Source organism: Phocoena phocoena, chromosome 16 (genome assembly GCF_963924675.1).
Source record: "Phocoena phocoena chromosome 16, mPhoPho1.1, whole genome shotgun sequence".
In the NCBI taxonomy this organism is placed as follows: Eukaryota; Metazoa; Chordata; class Mammalia; order Artiodactyla; family Phocoenidae; genus Phocoena; species Phocoena phocoena.
The window spans coordinates 61,108,878-61,129,607 of NC_089234.1; the positions used below are offsets into that span (position 1 = coordinate 61,108,878).

Consider the following 20,730-nt stretch of genomic DNA (forward strand, 5'->3'; position numbering starts at 1 on the left):
CCCCGAGTCCACTGAAGTAAGAGGGTAATGGCTTTCACCATTTGCTTTCTCTCACCTGTCATTCACTGCCGGCTACCTGACAGGACTGCAGACAGTGTTCCAATCACAGGGGCTGCTTTTTTTTTCCCAGGGAAGCAAAGAATTCATAGCTGCCGCGGGGAGAGTTATTTCATTCCTGGATGGAACAATGTCAGGTAAACAGCTGTAAAAATTCATAACCAGCAGGGCTGCCTCTGGCCCCCAGGGCCCCGGCTCTGAGCTGGCCCGGCTGGGGTCCCGGGAGCTGGGTGGCACTCGATGATTTAGACACCCCGGTTTCTATTAGTCCATCGACTCCAGCCTCTCGACCTCGAGTAGGTCATGCTGCCTCTTTGTCCCTGAAGCGTTCTAGCTGCCACCTGGAGAGCAGGTTCTTTGTCCTCAGGGCCAGGTACGGAGAACACTGGTGAAGAGCCCAGCTGTTTTCTCGGGGAGCCACCTGTCCCCTGCTGAGTGGCTATGGGCAGGGTGCTGAGGTTCAGGTGCGCATTTGAAGAACAAAGATACTCTGTACCAGCGTCGTCCAGCCCAATGTGCAGGGAAAATGGAAACATTATCTGTGCTGTCCCAGACAGTGCAGTGTCCACAGTGCAACTACTGAACACTTGAAACAAGGCCAGGGTGAAAGAGAGACTGAGTTCTGTATTTTTATTTCCTTGTAATTAATGTACATTTCAATAGCCACGTGTGGCAAGTGGCTGCTGCATTTCCGACAATGCAGCGTTATACTTTTCCACGTGCTTCAAGCATTTCATACTGACAGGAATGGAGATACGAGTATACCATCGTCATCCTAGGTTGTTGTGAGGATTGAATGAGATATTGCATATAAAGTCTTGGCCCCTAGTTGGCCCTCCATAAATAACAGCTTTTATTAACTCTATGGGACTTGGTCAGAAGGACAGGAGAGAAGGAGGTTTGAACTCGGGAGTGTTCAACTTTACTTTCCTATCGTTAGTTTTCAGTTTAACGAGTCAGGACATCTAGCTGCTGCCAGGGAGGGGCACATGCGACACATGACCAGGGTCAGCAATCAGTGGTCCACGAGAGGTCCTGCTGTCCTGCACTATGATCCCCCTCTGCTCCCTCCACCCCTGACCCCTATTTCTCATTTAACATCACCCAGAAGGGGGAAGGTGAACCGTTTGCCCAGGCTCTGGCACAGTGGGGCTGGGTGGAATTGCTTCTGGGTGAGACAAGTCCTCATCACAGAACACTGGTGGGTCTTGGAAGATTCTCTTCTCTGGAGCCAGAGCATACAGGAGACACGGCAGGACGGACTGGGAGAATGACCATTTGACAATCTTCTAAAACCCTGCAGTCAGAGATTCACAAAGAGGCTGCCCCGGATTTCAGTCTTGACTCCACTGTTTACTAATTCTGGGAGCACGGCGCTTTAACTGTTTTCTCCAAGCTTCAGTTTCCTTATCTGCCACAGAGAGACATAAATACCCACCTGACAGGTCTTCATAAAGATTTGATGCGATGATGTGTACAAAGTGTCTCGTAGGTACTCAGTAAATAACAGCTGTTACTACTACTGTCATTACTATTCTTCGGAGGTAGCAGAACACACTGGTTAAGAGGTCAGTTGCTAGGGCGGGACCACCCAAGTTCAAATCCCAGCTCCACCCCCGGCCTACCAGCTTTATGATCTTGGGCAAGTCACTGCAACTGTCTGCCTCAGTTTCCCCATCTATAAAATAGAAATGATAGTAACCCTCCCTCACAGGGTTGCTCTAAGGATTTAAAGGACCTTACAGCAGTTACTGACACAGAATAAGTACTACATGTGTTGGTGAAATTAAATATTCTAACAAGTCCTCCAAAGATAGGGTAGTGGGTGGACGACATCTACACTTTCCTTATAAGAAAGCGGCCAATGTAAGAAACCCCAGCAGGCTTGGGGTTTGACCTGTTCACGGCAGGACACTGCCCCGGCCGAAAAGAAGGGGCAGAAAATGAGGAACTCCAGCAGAAAAACTTCAACAAAACGGAGCAGTTCTAGCACGAAGACAAGGAGCCTGGCTCTCAGACACCCTGGGGACTTTACAACCACTGAAGCTTTGTCACGAGAGAGTCAACATCCTGATTTATGGACGAGAAAACTCTGGCAAAAGAGCCCGCCAGTAAGAGAACACTAACCTCCTCCACTGTCCATCCTGCCTTCCCCACTACTCACCCATCTCTCCCAGAGCCCAGAAGAGAGGCTGAGGAATGGGGACGGGAGGGGAGGAGGGAGGGTGACCCTGTCCTCAGCCCTCATTATTCTTTTAATGGCATCAACTGCACAGAAAATAACTGGGAAGTAAAAGACAACACTTCTTGCCAACCGGGTGCACGCAGGCTGGGATTAAGCAGCTTGATGGTGTGCCAAGCTTGGTGCTGGGCACAGGTCATATGTCCTATGTCACAGCCCATATGTCATCTCACCAAATGAGGGCACCAGGCTGGAGCAGGGACAATCACCCAGCCTCCCAGGAAGCCTGTCTTCTCAGTGAAGCCCGTGGTCTAATTTCAGAATGCAGCCTCGTTATTGCCACTTCTCAAACAGACTCAGATATATTTATATTTTTGGAGCCAAAAAGCAGTACCACTTTTCTCATTGACATGTTTCTAGTCAATAAAGTAGGTATTCTAAGTTGTAAAAATATTCATTCTCCTCCCCCACCTTCACTCATGGTCCTCGATGAAGCTATTTTTATTTTAGATGGAGTGAAATGCAGCCGGTAAACATTTTAATTTTCCTAAGTTGGTCTTTAGGCAAAAGAAGAAGTGTTCCCCCCTTGGATCTGAGGCTTTCTAAGTTCAGAGGTCTCACGCAGAAGGGCAGGTGCCACAGGTCCACGCCCCACCTGTGTCTTCTGGTTTCCTGTGTCCAGAGAGTGACGACAGGAACTGAGTCAGGCTCAGGGGGACCTCAGACTGTCAACATCTGAACAGCCTTTTGCTTTTTGAAAGCACCTGTGCAAGCAGGGGCAGGTCCCCAAGTGGGACAGGAATGACCATCCCCGCCACCGTGCTCCTGGTGGGGGCCAGGCCCTGTGCTCACCACATTATTTCATTCAACAATCACAATAGCTCTGCAAAGTGCATGGGACCAGCCCCATTTTATAGATGAGAAAACTGAGGTTCCCAGGGCTGAAGGATCTGCTTGAGGCCTCAGCATGTATGGAGGCAGAGCCAAGCCTTGGAGCTCCCTCCTCCACAGCTCATGGCCTCTCACACTATGCTGGGAGCGCTCAGCCAGGAGCTGGTGATGGATGGCTAGACTGTAGGACAGCAGGTTCACTGGCTTCAGAAGCCACTCCCCTCCTCCTCCCTGCACAGACCCTGAAACACACCCTGCCCCTGAACCAGATCCACGTCTCCTTGGGCAGGACTCCTTCCCAAGCAGGTGGTAGTGGGGGGCACCTAAGGAGGAAGCAGTTCCTTTCTCTTTAATTGACTGTAAATTGCTCCAGAGCTTTTAATGAAGGCCTTCAGGACTAATTATGTCACTGCTGTGCGGCCACTCTGTGTAAACACAAAAGGCGGGGGCTGAGGGCATCTCAGCATTGTGGGCATCTCAGCTCTGCTGTGCCTCCCCTCCCCTGCAGACCCCCTCCTAATTCACACATCTGTTATCCGTTGATGAGCCACAGCTGAGGTGTAGAGAACACTGGCGGTGTCTCAGGAAGGGGACCTGCAAGACGGTCAGGCAGGCAAGAGGCGGGTCCAGAGAGCCCTACACGAGGCCCACAGGGCAGCCGCCACCAGGGCTGCGGGCCTGAGCTGGCCTGGATGATGGAGGACTCACAATAGACTCCAGAGCCAATTCCAGAGGCTGGGAAGCAACACAGCAAGGGGAGTGGTCGCAAGTGTGGTCCCCAGACCTGCGGCATCATCACCTAAGAACCTGTTGGAAATGCAAATTGTTGGCCCCCAAGCCAGACCTACTGAATCAGAAACTCAGAGGGTGTGGCCAGCAACGTGTGTTGTAACAAGTCCCTCAGGGGGGTTTGAACTACTAGTGGGAGGGAAAGAATGCAGATGGGAGGAGCCTGATAGCCTCAGCTTACAAAATGGGGAAGCTGAGGTCTGAAGAGCTGCGGTTTACTCAAGGGCAAAGAGTGGGGATGGAGCTGGGCACTGCAGCCATAAGCCCCGTCTGGGGGCCAGACCATCCAGTTCAAAGCTTGGTGCTAACGTTTGATGGGTCCTTCCACTTTGGACAAGTCACAGACTTTTCCTCATCTATAAAGCAGGGGCAGAAGTGGCCCTACGGGCTGTCTTGAGGGTCAGATGCATGGGAACCCGACACAGGGACTGTAAATCGTTTCTGTCCCAAGATGCTGCCATCACACTGTGAGTCCCATCTTGTGACTGGGCACAGAGAAGAGGGAGGACTGAGGAAGAGATAGGGACTGTGTTAAAAGAGACAGGATGCTGTTGCCAGAATAGCCCCACCCCCAGGGCAAGAACTGTTAATTATCTCTCTGGACCCCTGCCGCGGGGAAGCGCCCACCACCTGTCCCCCAGCTGCTCCTCGTGTGTTCAGCGAGTCTTCCTGTCACTTCCTCTCCTGGACGCCTCTTCCTCAGAAAAGGCTTTCCCAACCTAAGGGTGTCGCAGCCCAGGGATGAATGTGCTCTTGGGCTGGGATAGACACTTAAGTCATTACACACAGAACGAGTGCCATCCATGTGCCGTCATTCCCTGTGTCAGGCTCCACAGGGGACACTGAGGAAGGAGACCATCGGTGCTCATTGCCAGCCTCCTGCACATTCCAGTGACCCCACCTAACAAGCTTTAAGACACAGTCCCTGCCCTCAAAGAGCTCACAGCCCAGTCTATACCCTGGCTTCACCCTAGCCGGTCCCCTAGAACACCGAGGGGCTGCCAGGGTGGCTGATCCGGACAAACGCCTGGGGTGATGGGGGGTGAGTTAAGCTGTAAGGGCCCCACAGGGAGCTTTGCTCCCCAAACCTCATGCCCTTGTGTGTTAACACCAAGCACGTCCCCAGTAGTTCACTGAGTCCCCAACTACGGATCCATGTCGATCTGCCAGGGCATCTGCCAGCCTGCAGAGACAGTGTCCCTGGCAATGGGACTGGGTTGTCCCCAGGGGTACCAGTCTGCCAGAAGTCAATGAGATTTGTCCACAGGCTCTGGTCCACTCACCTCCACTCTACCTGCACTGTCCCAGGCAGCCTGGAGCCAGAGGCCGCAGCAGAACCAGCAGGCGGGTGCCACTGTCCTCACCCCACATTCTGGAGCAGCACAGGTTGAACAAAGGGGGAGGGACAATGACCTGCATTGCAGTGAAGCTGGAAGCCGCTTCTTGGCACCCAGGTGGGGCCAGTGGGGTGTCCGGGCCCCACCGGCACTGCTCACCAAAATGCTGCCTCCCTGCCCGTCAGGGCTGAGTTATCCCTGGCATAGGGCTCTCTGGAGAGCTCATAAAGCAGCTGGTGCCGCGAAGCAGCTTCAACACTCAATAATCCCTCCATCTCACTCCGCTTGGACGCCAGCATATTCATCTTAAATTATCCTTTCAAAGGCCAAATCAATCCTAGGAAGTGCTAGGGCTGCCGCCGCACACACTCCTGCTGCCACGAGAGCCCAGGAGAGGAGGGTCCATGGGCAGCGCCGTGATATCAGCATGTGGGGACAGAGAGAGGTGGCCAAGGAGGACCCCCTCCCTCACTCAAGGGAAGGGGCCCGAGGGGACCAGAGTTTGAGGCTCTCATCCCCTCCATCCACTGTAGAATGAGGGCAGAGGGAGGAAGCTGAAGAGGGACCACAGATGGTGGGAGAGGCCTCTGTTCTAGCCCAGGGCTAGAAGGTTCTCCTCTTCGCTTACCCTGATCTACTCACCTGCAAAGAGGGTAGAGTTCTGGTTGTGGAGGGAGAAAGACCTGGGCTTGGATCCAGCTCACTTAATGACTTGGGCAGGTGGCAATCTCTCTAAGCCTCAGTTTCCTCATCTGTAAAATGTGCTGAATAACCACCTCCTTCACAGGGAGCTGTGAGGATTAAATGAGCAAGGCGTGCAAAACCCTTGGACACAGCACGTGGCACACAGGAGGGTGAGTGGGAGGGAGCAGGTGGGAAAGTCTGTCCTGAGTCTGAGGGCTGACTACAGGAGCAGGGACCTCCAGAGTAAAACAGAGCATATTCAGGGGCAGGCTTCTGTCTTCAGACCCTGGACAGCGCCATGTGAAGAGGGACAGGCTGACTTCAGGGAACTCTGGGCACAGGGGGACCGATGGAGCATCGGGAGGAGGCAGACAGCCCATGAGCAGGAAGGTGCACTCACTAGCCGATGAGACGGGGAGCGCCCACCGCCACAAGGGCCCACCCCGTGCCTGCACTACCTGTTGGCAGACAGCTGTGCCTAGTGCATGCCCGGTCAGGCTGGGAGGTGGGACCCGGGACCTCTGGGCCTCTCCCACCTGCAAAGCGAAAATGCCCTTGGAAGAGTGACACGTAAACCACACCAAATATTTATGTGTTGGGCACAGTGGGCTTTGGCCACTTAAGGGTATCGTTCTTGTCCCCAAGCTACTTCTCTCCTAGTTGGGAAAAGCACTAGTCGATGGCAACAAAAATGGTTAGCATATATTAGTGCCAACCACGTTTCTTAATGTCCAAAGTTAATTAACTTATTTAAGCCTATGAGTATACACTGTGTGACCATCAACCCCATTTTCCAACCAAGTAAACTGAGGCATAGAGAGATTTAAGTAGCCGGCGATAACAGTTCACACTTGTTCAAGATGCAATGCAGGGCTTCTTGGAAGAGGAGGCACTTCAAGACAAATACCTCAATAAAAACAAAGTCTGCCATTTACATGGCAATTTAGTTTTCAGAGGTCTTTCTTAAAGCTCCCTGTGAAGTCAGCTGGGCAAGTGTGATCAGCCCCATTTCCAGAGGAGGAAAAAAGAGGCTCAGAGAGGCTAAGGGACGTGCTTGTGGTTACAGAGTTAACAAGAGGTACAGCTGGGATTAGAACCCAGGCCTTGTGCCTCCCCTGCCAGTGCTTGGTGTCCTGTGCCCAGATGGGGGAGAGGAGGAAGGGAATGGCACCCAGATGAGGGGACTGTCAGGGAGATCCTTACACCAAAGGACAACTTTCCTGTGTCCAAACCCAAGTCCAGGGCTGACACAGAGACTTGATCTCCTATTCCGGACTAAGCTGTAGTTGGACAGTCAGGCTCACAGGTCCCCTGAGCCTTGTAAAGAACAGTCAGGGTGAGGGGAGTGATGACAAGTTCAAAGTCGGCTCTGCCTGCCACCGTCTCCCCAGCCAGCTGGAGGATTTTCAGCTCTTGTAAATCACACCTTCGGCTGGTTCCTAGAGAGCCCAAGTGTTCCTGGCTGGCTGCAAGCTCAGCACATCCTCGCCCAATGACACAGCTGAGCCAGGCTCATCTGCCAGCCCCCCAGCCCCACTAAAGGGGGTGCCTGCCGCCTGGCCACAGCACAGCTGGCTGAAGCCCCCACCTCCTTAACTGCTGATCACTGGAAAAAGCCATGGGCCCAGGAGCAAGCAATCTGGTTAATCTCACACTCTCATCTATTTCCCCAGTCATTTCTCAGCAATATTTCCAACTCTGCACAGTACGTCCAGCAAGCACCAGCATATTCGGAATAACTGGGGAAGCAAGGCCCAAACAGGGAAATCGACTTGCCCAAGCTCACACAGCTGCATGGGAGCAGAGTCAGTCCTGGGACCTAGGCTCCTGCCCGAGTCCAGGGACTGTGCTCCCAGACCAAGCTGTGCTGGCCACTCTCCCCTTCATCCAGCTCCTCACTGGTGTGCACCCTTGGTCACTGAGACCCTTTCCTGGGTGACAGATTGAGGAAAGGCCCTCAAAAATCCTGAGGGGTGGCGGAGTGGGGTAGTAAGAGTGTGGATGTTGAAGACTGAATTCTTGGGATTCAAATCCCGTGGGAGCTTGGGCAGCTTGATGGATCTCTCTGAGCCTGTAACATGGGGACCATGATAGAGCAGACTTCCCATCATTGCTGTAAGGATTCAATGAGATCACTCAGGTAACCTAACTAGTAAACCACAAGTACTAAATGATTACTACTATTATTTTTATTCTTAACTACAACAACCTATTTCTGCCATCCAAGACACAACACCAGCTGCTTACCCCACGGCTGGTGGGCCTGGTCCACGGCCTTCTGAAATGCTGTTCCTGTGGCTTCTGCGTGTAAACCCAGTCACTCAATGACACCTCCACTATGAACCTGCCCCTCTCCATGCCCAGAATGAAGTCCTTCCTTGCCTGAGCATAAGCAGCGCCCTGGAGCTCACACCTCCCACTTGCCTGGGGGTGGTCTGGGCATTTACCATACATCCTCTTCTCCACTCCAAACCGGGGCTCCTTAAAAGCAATGACCCACACTCAGAATCCCAAAGTCGCGGTTAAGTTGCACAGGCTTTGGGGTCAGGCAGCACTGGGCTCGGGCCCATTTCTATCCTTTAGAAGCTGTGTGACCCTGTGCAAATGACTCACTCTCTCTGAGCCTCTGCCTTCTCATCTGTAAAATGGGGATTATAAAGCCCACTTCCTCGGTCTGCTACAAGGATTCAGTGAAGCCATGTGTATGAAGAGCTTACCTAGACACAGAGTAAGTGTGTAAATATAGTTGCCATTTTCCCAGTTGTCTTTAATGTGTGTGTCCCTACACTGCCTCCAAGCGTAGCCCGGCACAGGGGTGCAGTGCAGACCATTAATGCCTGCCTGCACGACATGTGGCACATCACCGTTATCATTAGTGATATTACGGCTGCATCCGAAACACCCGCCCCACCCCCACCCATGTATCGAGAGGCAGTCCACAGCTGGGGCTGCCACAGGCTCCAAATGTGCCAGGCAGGAGCCTCTTGGAGAGGCTACAGCCCAGCATCCCCCCAAAGGGTACTAATCTGTCCTATAATCCCCTTTGAGGGCCGATGCTGACCTGGAGAAAGGCAGCAAGGCCACAGAGGCATCCAGGCCCTCCCAGAAGTCCTGTGTCATCCCCCACCTCCCAGAAGGAAGAGTAAAATCCCTGTTCTGTGAGGTCACCAGGAAGCCAGGGCCCCAGACCAGCTGCTCCCAGCATCTGATCACCTGGACAGATACTAGATCACCTCCTACCTCCAAAACCTCACCCAGTACTGACAGCTTTAGGAAGCCTCTGGGCTACCCTCACTTCCCCTCCCTAAGCACTCCAACCCCAGATTGTGGCAGCTCTGAGGCTCCTGGAGCCCTTTCTGTAAACTTCAAGTCCCAAGCTCACAGCCAACCAATCCAGGAGGACGCCTCTTCTTCCCTAGGCCCAGAGGAACCCCATACCTGCATGGGCAGAGCCCTCTTGAATATCTTTTGCAGATGGTGTGAGAAGTTAGGGCAGGAATCCAACAGTAACTCTCTGAGGCCCTTGTGCAAGCTCCCCACTTGGGCCTCAGTTTCCCCGTCTGTAAAGTGGGAGTGTTTGACTAGTGATCATCAAATCGTCCTATAGGAGGCCCTAGCTGTTCATTGCAGGCCCACTGAGGATCCTTGGCTGGGGGGTAGAAGTGAAGGTGAGGAATACAGGCTGTTACCACTGTGTACCTCTGACTTTAACTTCAACCACAGACAGTTATTTCTCCTTAGCACTTATTATTGTCTCAGGCACTCTAATTTTGTCTGTGTTGTTATCAGTTACTGAGCTACACTGCCTCTGTACAGGTGGCAGGCGGAAAAGCCCAAACCATGCTCAGAGCACACACCCAGATGATGTTTGGGAACCACTCCCAATGGACTGCTCATATCCACATCCCTCTAACCCTTCAATTCCTGTAGTTTTGCCACCGGCCCTTGCCAGGGAGCTGCTTTGTGGGACAATGACCCCCTCTTCCCTGTGGCGGTCCTAAGGAACACTCCGGTTAAGGAAAAACTCATTCTCATCCTGTGGTTCTCCATCCTCTCCTGAGAGATGATTTCTTCCCCTTATTGAGACAAGGGAAGAGGGATACAGGGTAGGATAAATAGCCCCTCCCGGGGGACACCAGGTACAGAGAATGGTCCAGGAAAGACCCAACCTCCTCCCAGATTCCCCTCTAACCTGCCCCTCTTCATATCTGCTCCACAGCCTCATGCCTGGACGTCATGCCATCCCTGAGGGTGTGCTGCCCACGCCCCCGCCATTCATGTCAGCATCCCCACATCTCCCACGCTGCGCCCAGTGGGGCCTGCCCCTGCGGCGACTTGTCTGCGTGCTTGCAGGCACACAGCTCCTCCGTCTACTGAGACCGCCGATGTGGGTCAGCCCACCTGAAAATTGCTCTCGCTGGGTCCAGACGAAACAGCTGGGCATTGATGGAGTTTGCAGAGAAATTAATCAGCGCCGTCTGGCAGTGGTGCCAGGCGCTGCCTGGGCCTGATGCATCCTAATGAGTCCTGAGCTCCTGCCTTAATGGCTCCTGACAAGACTAATTTAGCCATGTAGGTGATTAGTGCGGGCATTATCACCTGAATTGAGGCTCAAGACGCTTTGGAGGTCTGGGAGGGTCTGCCTGGGGAAGTCGGCTCCATGAGCAACCACCTTGGCGACACACAGAGGGACCAGGACCAAGGGGAGGGGAATCGGCAAGACATTGAACATCCACTCAGCCTTTCATTCTTCCTTCATCCCTCTACTCATCCGACCAGCAATTGTTGAGGCCCGCTTTGTACCAAGCGCTGTGCTTGGCGCAGAGGACGTGTGCCAGGAGGCTCAGCTTGCTGGGCTGTACAGTGGACATGACGCCACTTCTCTGGGATTCACTGTGAGGCTCTGGTCGGAGGCTGGCAGTCAATAAGCGCTAGCTAATAGTATCGTTCTACAATCTTATAGTACACATAAATACCAAAATGATAATTAATTGTAACATTGACATCAATTAAGATAATAAGTAAAAATGAACAGCCGATGGGGAGTTACACACAAATAACCATGATAGGACTTGCTAAGAGCTTTCACAGAGGTGAATTCAAAGCAAACAGAGGGTGGGGGATGGCGGAGGCTACGGCACCTCCCAGGGCAGGTGACATCTGAGCTACACCTGGAAAGATGAGTAGGGATTCACCAGGTAGGGAAGGGGAAAGGGCACTCCCTGCCGAAGGGACAGCGCGGGTGAGGGTGTGGCGGTGAGACAGAGCTGAGGTGTTGGGGTGCTGAGCGGTCCCCGTGGTGGTGAGCAGGTGAGGAGTGGTAGGTGACAGGCTACGATAAAGAACTCTCACTCCTTTCTCTAGGCGCTTGGGAGGCTTTGGACTGGCGGTATTTAGAATTGGGATAGGAGGAGTGACCTTGGGACCCAGCCCCAAGGGACACTGTCCCCCTCCAGGACCTGATGAGTGAGGACTGGGGTGGCAGCCAAGGTAGACGGACTAGATGCCCTCCACCACCTCAGAACTCCTAAGTCAGCTCGGTGCCTCCAAGCCAGGTTTCATGCTGCTGCTTCTGTGTCCCTCCCTGGAGGCCAGACAGGGCTCGGTGCCCCGAGGGTCCCCAGCAAATATGCCACATACAGCCTGGGGTGGGCAGGCAGCTGGGGTGATTGAAAACATGACCCTCGCACGGTGTGGGCTTTGCCGTTCACAAGCGCAGGCACAAACAGCATCTGTGCCATCTGGGAGACCGGCTCTCCTGGGCGCTCCCTGGGCAGCCATCCCTGTCATCACCAACACCTCGCTCTTGACACCCTGGGGAGGGGGGTGCCTGGTCTGAGACTTCAGAAGGATGGCGAGCAGGCATGGAGCCAGCCCCAGCCCCTGCCCTGGAAGGTTCCCCCCGCACTCACGAACTCCAGACTTCACTCCTCCCCCAAGGCACCTCAAGCCCCAGGCATGAGCCAGGCACGGGGTGGGGGTGGGGGGCAGGGGACACAGAGATGGCCCAGGCACCTGGAAGCATTCACAGGGCAACAGGGGAGACAGATGAGGAGCTGAGTAATAACAGCACTGCGACTGGGACTAATAGAGAAGGAGAAAGCAAAGGAAGCAGCCCTTGAACCCCGCCTGGAGAAAGCCAGGAAGGCCACACAGAGGCGGCAGCATGTGAACTGACTTGACTGACCAACGGAGGTGCATCACGTTCCAGGAAAAAGGAGCAAGAGGTAGGAACTCGCCTTTCCTGCTCGAGGAACTGCAGGGCGACCGGTGTGGCTGGGGTGGAGCGAGCTGGGGGTGTGGGAAGGAGGTGAAGTCTGAGTGGTAGCAGGGCCTGGACTGCAAACAGCCTCGATGCCATTTAAGAGCACGGTTTTCACTCCAGGTGGGTGAAGGGACTTGAGCTGACCTTGTGACAGCTCTGTCTCAGGTTGAAAAGGACCACTTGGCTGGGAGGGTGAGAAAGGCTGCAGCAGGGCAGAGGGAGCAGGGGGACCGCAGAGACCATCGGGAAGCTGTTGGGATAATGCAGACTTGGCCTGTGGTGGTAGGAGGTGAAGCGGTGAGAAGTGAGAAGATTCTGGAAATATTTTGAAGATCAAGCCAAAAGGATTTCCTGATGAACTGGATATGAGGTGGAGCGGGGTGGGGGGGGAAAGGGAAGAGTCAGGGAAGACCCCAAGTTGCTGGTCTGAGCAACTGGAAGGCTGGAGTTGCAACTAACTGAGATGGGAAAGGCTGCAGGGAAGCAGGGGTTTGCAGGGAAGATTGGGAATGTGGCTTTAGACTGAGGTTGAGAGCCTTTTAGACATCCACGTGGAAATGGATGCAGAGGTGGTATATGAGCCTAGAATCTCTGGTGCGAGGAGGCCCAGGCAGAAGGTAGAAGCCTCAGGGCTGTCAGCACACGGGTAGTACCCAGAGCTACCAGACTAGGCATGGCACGGGAGTGAGAGCATGGAGAAGAGACAGGGGAGCCAGGCCCCGGGGCCCTCCAGTGCCAAGAGGCCCTGGAGAAGTGGAGGAACAGGCAAAGGAGACTGAGAAAGCACAGCCAGAGGTGATGTCCTGGAGGAAATAAAGATAACTGCTGAAAGGCCACAAGGCCTGAGGATTAACGGTCAGCTTTAGCCACAGGGAGGTGGTCGGTGGTCCCGACACGAGCAATATTTGTGGAGTGTTTGGAGTGGATTGGGGAGGGCGATCGGAGACAGCATCCTTGCCCCCGTCCCTCATCCTAAAGGTGCCATGAGGCCATTCGCTGCCGACAGCCAGGGCCGAGGTGTGGGCTATGCCAACCAGTCTGACCAGGCATCACGTCTCCACTGTGCTCCTGCTCTGCCCCGCCCAGGCCGGGCTCTGCTGCCAGTGACTGAGGTCCACGTCCGCAGAAGACAAACAGGGACAAGGGGGGCCTGGATGTTAACAGGCCAGGGGAAGGCAGAGCTACTTAATGACTTCATTTGGCTTCTGTCTTTTCCAGCTGGGAGATGGTCTACAAAAAGAATATCAGGCAGAGGGAACTGGAAGCTGAGACAGGAGGAGACAGAGATGGAACATGCAGCCTCTGCACGGGATTTCAGATGGCTGGGCCGTACCCTCCCATTGCGCTCCCCAGCACGTGGCCGCTGGCCCGCGGTCGGAAAGTGAGGCAAGAGCATGAAAAGTGGGAAGGCTCAGAAGGTTTGGGGTGAATGAAAGTCCCAATCTCTAACCCAGGAGAGCACACTCACAGAAATTACATTCTGATAGAGCCTGTAATCAAACTCTACCTTCCATTCTTAAAAGGAACTTAAAAACGAATTAAAACACTTAGGACACTGCCTCAAGCACTCAGTAAACATTGTTAGTATAATAATATATATTATATATATATAGTATATCATATGTTATGTTATCATTATTATTCTGTAAGGCTCCAGTGGTCAAAATTAGGTGCAGTGGGTAGTAGTTGCAGGGACAGATTTCATAGTAACATTAGGAAGACGTTTTCATTCCCAGAACTGTCCCCACAGCACAGAAGTGAGCAGCCTGGTAAGATTATGAGTTCCCCTTCATTGGGGGTCCAAGCAGAAGCCGGATAATCTGTCCCAGAGCTGGAAGTTTGGTCTGCCCGCAGCTCTGACCTACTCCTCTGGTAAGCTGACATTTTCAGACTAGTTTGGTCTCTGGCTCTAGCCACTGGTACCAACCACCCCACTGGACCCAGCTCACCTATGTGTTTGTCTGTCCCCCTTGCAAGCCCGTGGCTAGCAGGACAGTCCAACCAGCCATCCCTGGGGCACACATAAGTTCTCTTTTGTGTAACAACAAAGCATTCTAGGTGTGGAAGCTTTGGAGTTAACTATAGTGTATGTATACAGCCCAACAATCCAGAAAGGAGACTATTCCATCCCATTTTACAGTTTGGAGCACTGAGATTCAGAGAGCAAAGGGTTAGTGAGAGGCAAGCCTCCAAGTCAAGTCTCTAGGCCACTCCATTCCACATGGCAGGCAAAGGGCCAGTCTCCTTGCCAAGCTGTTTCCACCCTTACCCTCACCCTGGCCACTGCTGGTCAGAGGTCTGCACCCTGCTTTGTCCACGTGAGTCCATGTGCATCCTCTGAATGGCCCAGGGCAAGTAGGTGACAGCACTCAGTGGAGGTTTCCAGGGCTGTGTTATCTGAGGGCCCAGAGATGTGGCACCCTGGGCTAGCAGGACTGCCCCAGCTCAAGGCCACTGGGCCCATCTTTCCAATGCCCTCTCATTGGTGAGATGGGGAGATAGAGTCCCAGAGAGGGGAGGCACTGTGCCCAACGCCACACAGCAAGGAACAGAAACTGGGCTCATGACTTTCAGGGCACAGCTGTGCTGCCCCACCCTGATGCAAAAGGAAGGGAGGAGGGCAGGAGGGTGCGGTCCAGCTCAGCACTGGCCCCTGCCCAGACAGATGAGCAGAGCTGTCTTCCAGCTCACTGAACCCTCTCTCATTCCTGCGGCCTCCCAGAGCCAGGGATCAATCCCCACTGCATCAGATGCACCCCCCGCTCCGCCCCGCGCTGTGACTGCCAAACACAGCCATAATGGGGCTGAGTCCTGGGATTACTCCTGGAGGCCAGTTGATGCCTGCGTTTGCAAAAGACAATCAAGAACCAGAGCCAGAGGTACCTGGAGCAAGGCCTGCTGGAGGGCTCGCTGGAGGCGTCCAGCCCGGGGTGTATCACCACCAGCACCGGCTGAGCAATAGCCGCCCCTCCCAACCCCGTCACCCTCCCTGCAGCACAGGCACTCAGGGCGGAGCAGGGCAACGCAGGGCCACAGATGGGGTGACGGGGCTGGCGCCGCTCACCCGAGGGGGCCTTCGCCTCTCCCTGCCAGCAGCCCGGCTCAGTGAGTGGCTGGCCACACCTCTGCCAGCAGGCTGGCCTGCATGTCCCAGATATACTGCCTCCACCACAAAGGAATCTCCAGGAGGATGAGGTTCAAACAGACGCTTATAAAAATCAGCCACAGGAAATAGTGTGTGAAGCAATGGAAAGGACCCGTTCAGGACTCTGCTCAAGAGCCACCACCACCTCCCCCAACCTCTCCTGCTTCCTCCTGCTCTGCCCTGCCCCCAGAGGCACGACTCGGCCCACTTCAATCCCCACTGGGGCTTAACCAGACAGCCGACCTAGCCTCCATCACCCGCGACGCTGACTTCGAATTCCTCTCTGAATCCACAGCACCCAGGCCTGGCACAGGGGGCACCCCATCTATATCTGATAAACTGATGAATGAACTGGAAAGAGCAGAACCCCTAGTGGTGATAAACGCTAACATTCATCTTTTATGGATCCACGGGCACTGGGCACCTCTCTGCTGGCTCCGCGCCAGCCGCACACCAGGTCTGGGCCTGCGGAGGAGCCAGCCACAAACACCACCCCCTGACCCAACTCAGAAGGGAGGAACCAGCTCAGCAGGGTCCCCAAGGGACTGCCGGCCATCCTCTCCACCCCTCAGAAGGTGAGCTAAGCCTCTGGAAGGACATTCCAGAGAGGCAATCTGCCTCCTTCCTGGACACTTCAAACACCCAGATGCCCAAACACCAATCCCCAAATCCAGCCCCACGATGCTGATGCATGGGGCTGCTAATCATCAAAAGAGTGGCCACTTTCTACACAGTGGGTCCCCACAGCCCTAGACAGTGTCACTGGGCCATGGGGACAATCCCCACAATAGTCAGAATACCTGCTGTGCCCAGCACCTACCCACACAAGAAGGAAGAGTGGAAGGAAAGACCTCTGCAGGGGGCTTCTCATGAGCCCCTGCAAACAGCAGGGGAGAGTCTGGGGCCCACTAAGGCTCCCCTCTTCAAGCAGAGATTTTCTTTGAAGAATTTTGCATCTATGTTTGGTCTTACACATATGAAAGAGTGCTTGAAATGACCTATTAGTTAAGTATCTTCACAGCCCTCCCCTCTCCAAGCCATCCTGCTTCATTTTCAAGTGTAAGTGATGCTCCAGAAAGATGCACCATGCTGGCTGCCGATGCATGCTGCTTCTGGCCCACAGCCCCACCCTGATACCCATGAAGCAGGCAGACCTGAGTGTAAGAAGCCCCAGATTACAAGCACTTTCTCTAAAATGACACGGACAAGAATGAGACGACACAAGAGGGAGTGCTGGTGGAGGTGAGTGGCACCTCCTGGCGCTGTTCTCCTCCGTGCTCACAAGAACTAGCACCTTCCCGTCAGCACAGCTGCAAGATGGGTTTGTTCAATTCAACCCCATTTCCTGAGAAGCTTCAGGGTCCCTAGAGCTGAGCTAAGGCCATGGGGCTATGCGTGCCGACCTCCAGCTGCAGGTGTAGGAGCCGGGCCCTCGGGAGGGGCTCATGAGGATAGACCTGGGTGATGAGGTGACTCAAGCTGGGGGCGGGTGGTGAGAAGCGGGTACCAGGATGCTCGTGATCGCTTCCTAGATATTTTTTTTTTCTAATGACAAAAAAACAGGCATACTCAGTGCAGAAAACTCAGTAATCACGGAAAAGTACAAAAGGCTACAAAACAAACTCTACAAGAGCTTTCATCTTCAAATTTTCACAAGGAAGAGGAACGAGGCGTTTTGTAGGACAAAATTAGTACGGAAGTGAAAGTCAAGCAACTTGGGCTCAATGTGATAAACTCTTTGACACTGAGAACTCCTCTCTTTTGGAATAGGCCACCACAGGAAGTAATGAGTGTCCCATCCCTGGAGGCGACCAAGCAGAGGCCACACGAACACCCATCCGGGACCCCATGGAAGAGTTTCCAATAACAGGGGGAAGATCAGCTCAATCTCTAAGATCCCTTTCACTTGTGGGAAAGGAGCCCACCTCACGCCACCCAGCCTGCCCACCAGCCCTTGCGCCAACTCACCCACAGGCGTATCCTCGCTGATCAGCAGGTATGTTTCAAAGAAGTGGTTGATGAAGAAGGGCAGTCGGTTCACCTGGCCTGGAAGTTAGAGGACAAGAGCATCAGTCAAGTACCCTCGTGCCAGCTCCATGCGTTCTGCAAGGGGCACAGAGTAGGGGCTCCAGTGGGCACTGAACCTGCATCCAGTGCCGAAGACACCTTTCCAGGACCTTGGCAGCTTGCTGTTCTGCCTCGAGGCATATGGGGAGTAACGCCAGTAGGCAGGCAGAAGGCCGTCAGGTCGTTCGCTCAGCGAGGCCACGAGACTGTGGCTATGGAGACCTGGTCCACACCAGGATGTGCTGAAGTGTAAAATACACACAGGATTTTGAAGCTGTTGTACGAAAAACTGGGTGTGAAATATCTCACTCGTCTTTTATATTGATGACGTGGAAATGATAAGATTGTAGCTATACTGGATTAAGTCAAATACATTATTAAAATGAGTTTCACCTGTTTCTGTTCTAATGCGCCTCTTAGAAAATTTAAGACCACACATGTGGCTCACATTATATGTCTACTGGGCCTCCCAGCTGTAGATAGACTGGGAGCTTGGCAAGGACAAGGGCTGTCTGCAGTGTTAAGTGCTGCAACCCTGGTGCCCAGAACAGGACTTGGCACTTAGAAGGCCCTCAGCAGCTATTTGCTGTGTGAAGGAGTGGCCAGCTGATGCCATGTGATTAATAACAACAACAATGATAATAGCTGCCATCTATGGAAGCCTCCTCTGTACCAGCCGCTTATATCATCTCCACCAGTCCTCACGGTCCACCATGTGCTGTCCCGTCTGCTTGTTACTACTGAGGAAAATGAGGCTTTGAGGGGGTAACTAGTAACTTGCCCAGGGTCACACAGCTGGTAAGTGTGGCATGGGCCGTACTGGAACCCAGACCTGGAAGCCTGTGCAGGTAAACCTGTACCACTCTGTGACAGCCTCAGGTTGGGGGCTGGCTCTGGAAGGGGACAGCGTGATACCGTCATGGGCTGAGGAATTTCATATCTATGAAGAGTCCCCCATATCACAAGTCCCTCACACAAAGCCTCCCGAAGGCTGGCTTCCTCTGTCCCCTGAGCAACCCCCCAGAGGCCTTCAGTAGTATGGTCTCTGCCCCCAGTTCCTGGCACAGAGCTTCAAAACTCCTTGCAATTTCCAGAGTGATAGGAGTGTCTTTTGTTATATCCATAAGGAGCCCCCTTGACCACACCCAAGTTTATGCCAATGAGGTGATTTATTTTTTATCTTTAAATTTTTAAAAAAATTTTTATTGAAGTATAGTTAATTTATAACGTGTTAATTTCTGGTGTACAGCAAAGTGATTCAGTTATACATACATATAAATATATTATTTTTCATATTCTTTTCCACTATATATAGTTTATTAAAAGATAGTAAACATAGCTCCCTGTGCTCTACAGTAGGACCTTGTTTATTTTATATATAGTAGTTTGTATCTGCTAATCCCAAACTCCTAATTCCCCACCCCCTCCTTTCCCCTTTGGTAACCGTAAGTTTGTTTTCTATGTCCACGAGTCTGTTTCCGTTTTGTAAATAAGTTCATTTGTGTCATATTTTAGATTCCACATATAAGCAATACCATTGGTATTTGTCTTTCTCTGTCTGGCTTACTTCACTTCGTATGATGATCTCTAGGTCCGTCCACGTAGCTGCAAATGGCATCATTTCATTCTTTTTTATGGCTGAGTAGTATCCCATTGCGTATACATGCCACATCTTCTTTACGCATTCACATGTTGATAGACATTTACGTTGCTTCCATGTCTTGGTTACTGTAAATAGTGCTGCTATGAACACTGGGGTGCATGTATCTTTTCAAATTAGAGTTTTCTCTGGATATATGCCCAGGAGTGGGATTGCTGGATCATATGGTAACTCTATTTTTAGTTTTTTAAGGAACCTCCATACTGTTCTTTGTAGTAGCTGCACCAATTCACATTCCCACCAACAGGGTAGGAGGGTTCCCTTTTCCCAGTGAGGAGACTTAGAGTAGGGCCTCTACAGAGAGCCTCAGGAAGGGGCTGATCACCGGAAAGACCAAGTGATAAGATGGGGAACTTTCAGCCCACCTCCAACCTCTAGGGAGGGGAGGGGAGCTGGAGATTTCCAATATTTGATGAGCTCCCAAGTTGGTGAACACATCCATGTGCTGGGAGGATGGCACACCTGGAGAGGCATGGAAGCTCCACCCGACCCCACCCCCCCATAGCTTGCCCTGTGCATCTCTTCCATCTGGCTGTTCCTGAGTTGTATCCTTTATATTCAACCAGTAAATGTAAGTAAAGTATTTCCCTGAGCTCTGTGAGTCATTCTAGCTAACTGAACCTGAGAAAGGGTAGTAGGAAGCCCTGATTTATAGCCAGTTGGTCAGAAGTACAGGTGGTCTGGGACTCACCACTGGCGTCTAGAGTAGAGCTGAACCCTTAAATCTGGCACTAACTCTGGGTAGGCGGCATCAGAATTGAATTGTTGGACCCACAGTCGGTGTCTGGAGAGTTGGAGAGCTGGTTGTTGGTATTGGAAAACACCCCAGAAGGAGGCAAATGAGGGCACTTCCCCCTCTGCCCCTACCAACCAGGGATGGGGGAGCTGATCGGCCTCACATGGGGCCGACATCGTGCAGCACACACGTAAGCAGCTCCTGCTGGGTCTTCCAGGGGCCCTGAACATGGGTGGGCGGCAGCCCTCCCCTCCCTCATTTCTGCTGACCTGTCTCCCTCAGAGCTTGGGCCAGGCTCAAGAACACAGAAGCTAGTACTTCCGTCATTGCTGGAGACCTCCTAGTGGGGAGCAGGCAGAACTAATGGAATCTCCACCCCCACCCCCTCTGCTCAGGCACCCAAGCTGATGTCATTTCTGGTTCTGCAAGCACTGTAGCCTCTCTCTCCCCTCCTGGCCAGGACTGCTGGCCCTTTTGCCTTCACTTGCCAAATTCCTATTTATCCTTCAAGTTTTGCCTTAGATGTCCCTTCTTCCAGGAAGCCCTCCCTGACCACCACAACTACACATATGCACTCGCCCACACACCTCCACCCTCTCATATGAGGAACCTGGGGCTCCTCACACACTCAAGAACCTCAGAAAGGCTCAGAGGCCAGTGGTCAAGGGCTTCACCTTTGTTTGTAGTCTCCCTGTGCCTCTTTCTAGTCATATGACCTCCCCATGCCTCAGTTTGCTCAGGTGTAAAATAACGATAACAATAGGACTTGCTTCTTGGCTGTGTTGAGTATTGAATGAGATTACATACATAAAGCACTTAGCGCCGTGCTCCCGCACACAGCAAGCACTCGATAAATGGTAGCTATTATTAATACTGGTATTAACGACAGTGCTGCCTGCTCAGCCAGAGGGGGAGGC

General features: G+C 52.9%; 1 protein-coding gene across 1 annotated transcript in view; it reads right to left on the bottom strand.

Annotated features, from left to right (window-relative positions):
• LOC136136048 (cadherin-23-like) overlaps positions 1-20,730 on the bottom strand; it is a 323,908-nt gene that overhangs the window by 300,092 nt on the left and 3,086 nt on the right. Inside the window, exon 2 of the mRNA XM_065893923.1 lies at positions 17,319-17,396. Within this exon, the coding sequence (XP_065749995.1) occupies positions 17,319-17,396 (78 nt within the window). The remainder of the gene's footprint in view (positions 1-17,318; positions 17,397-20,730) is intronic.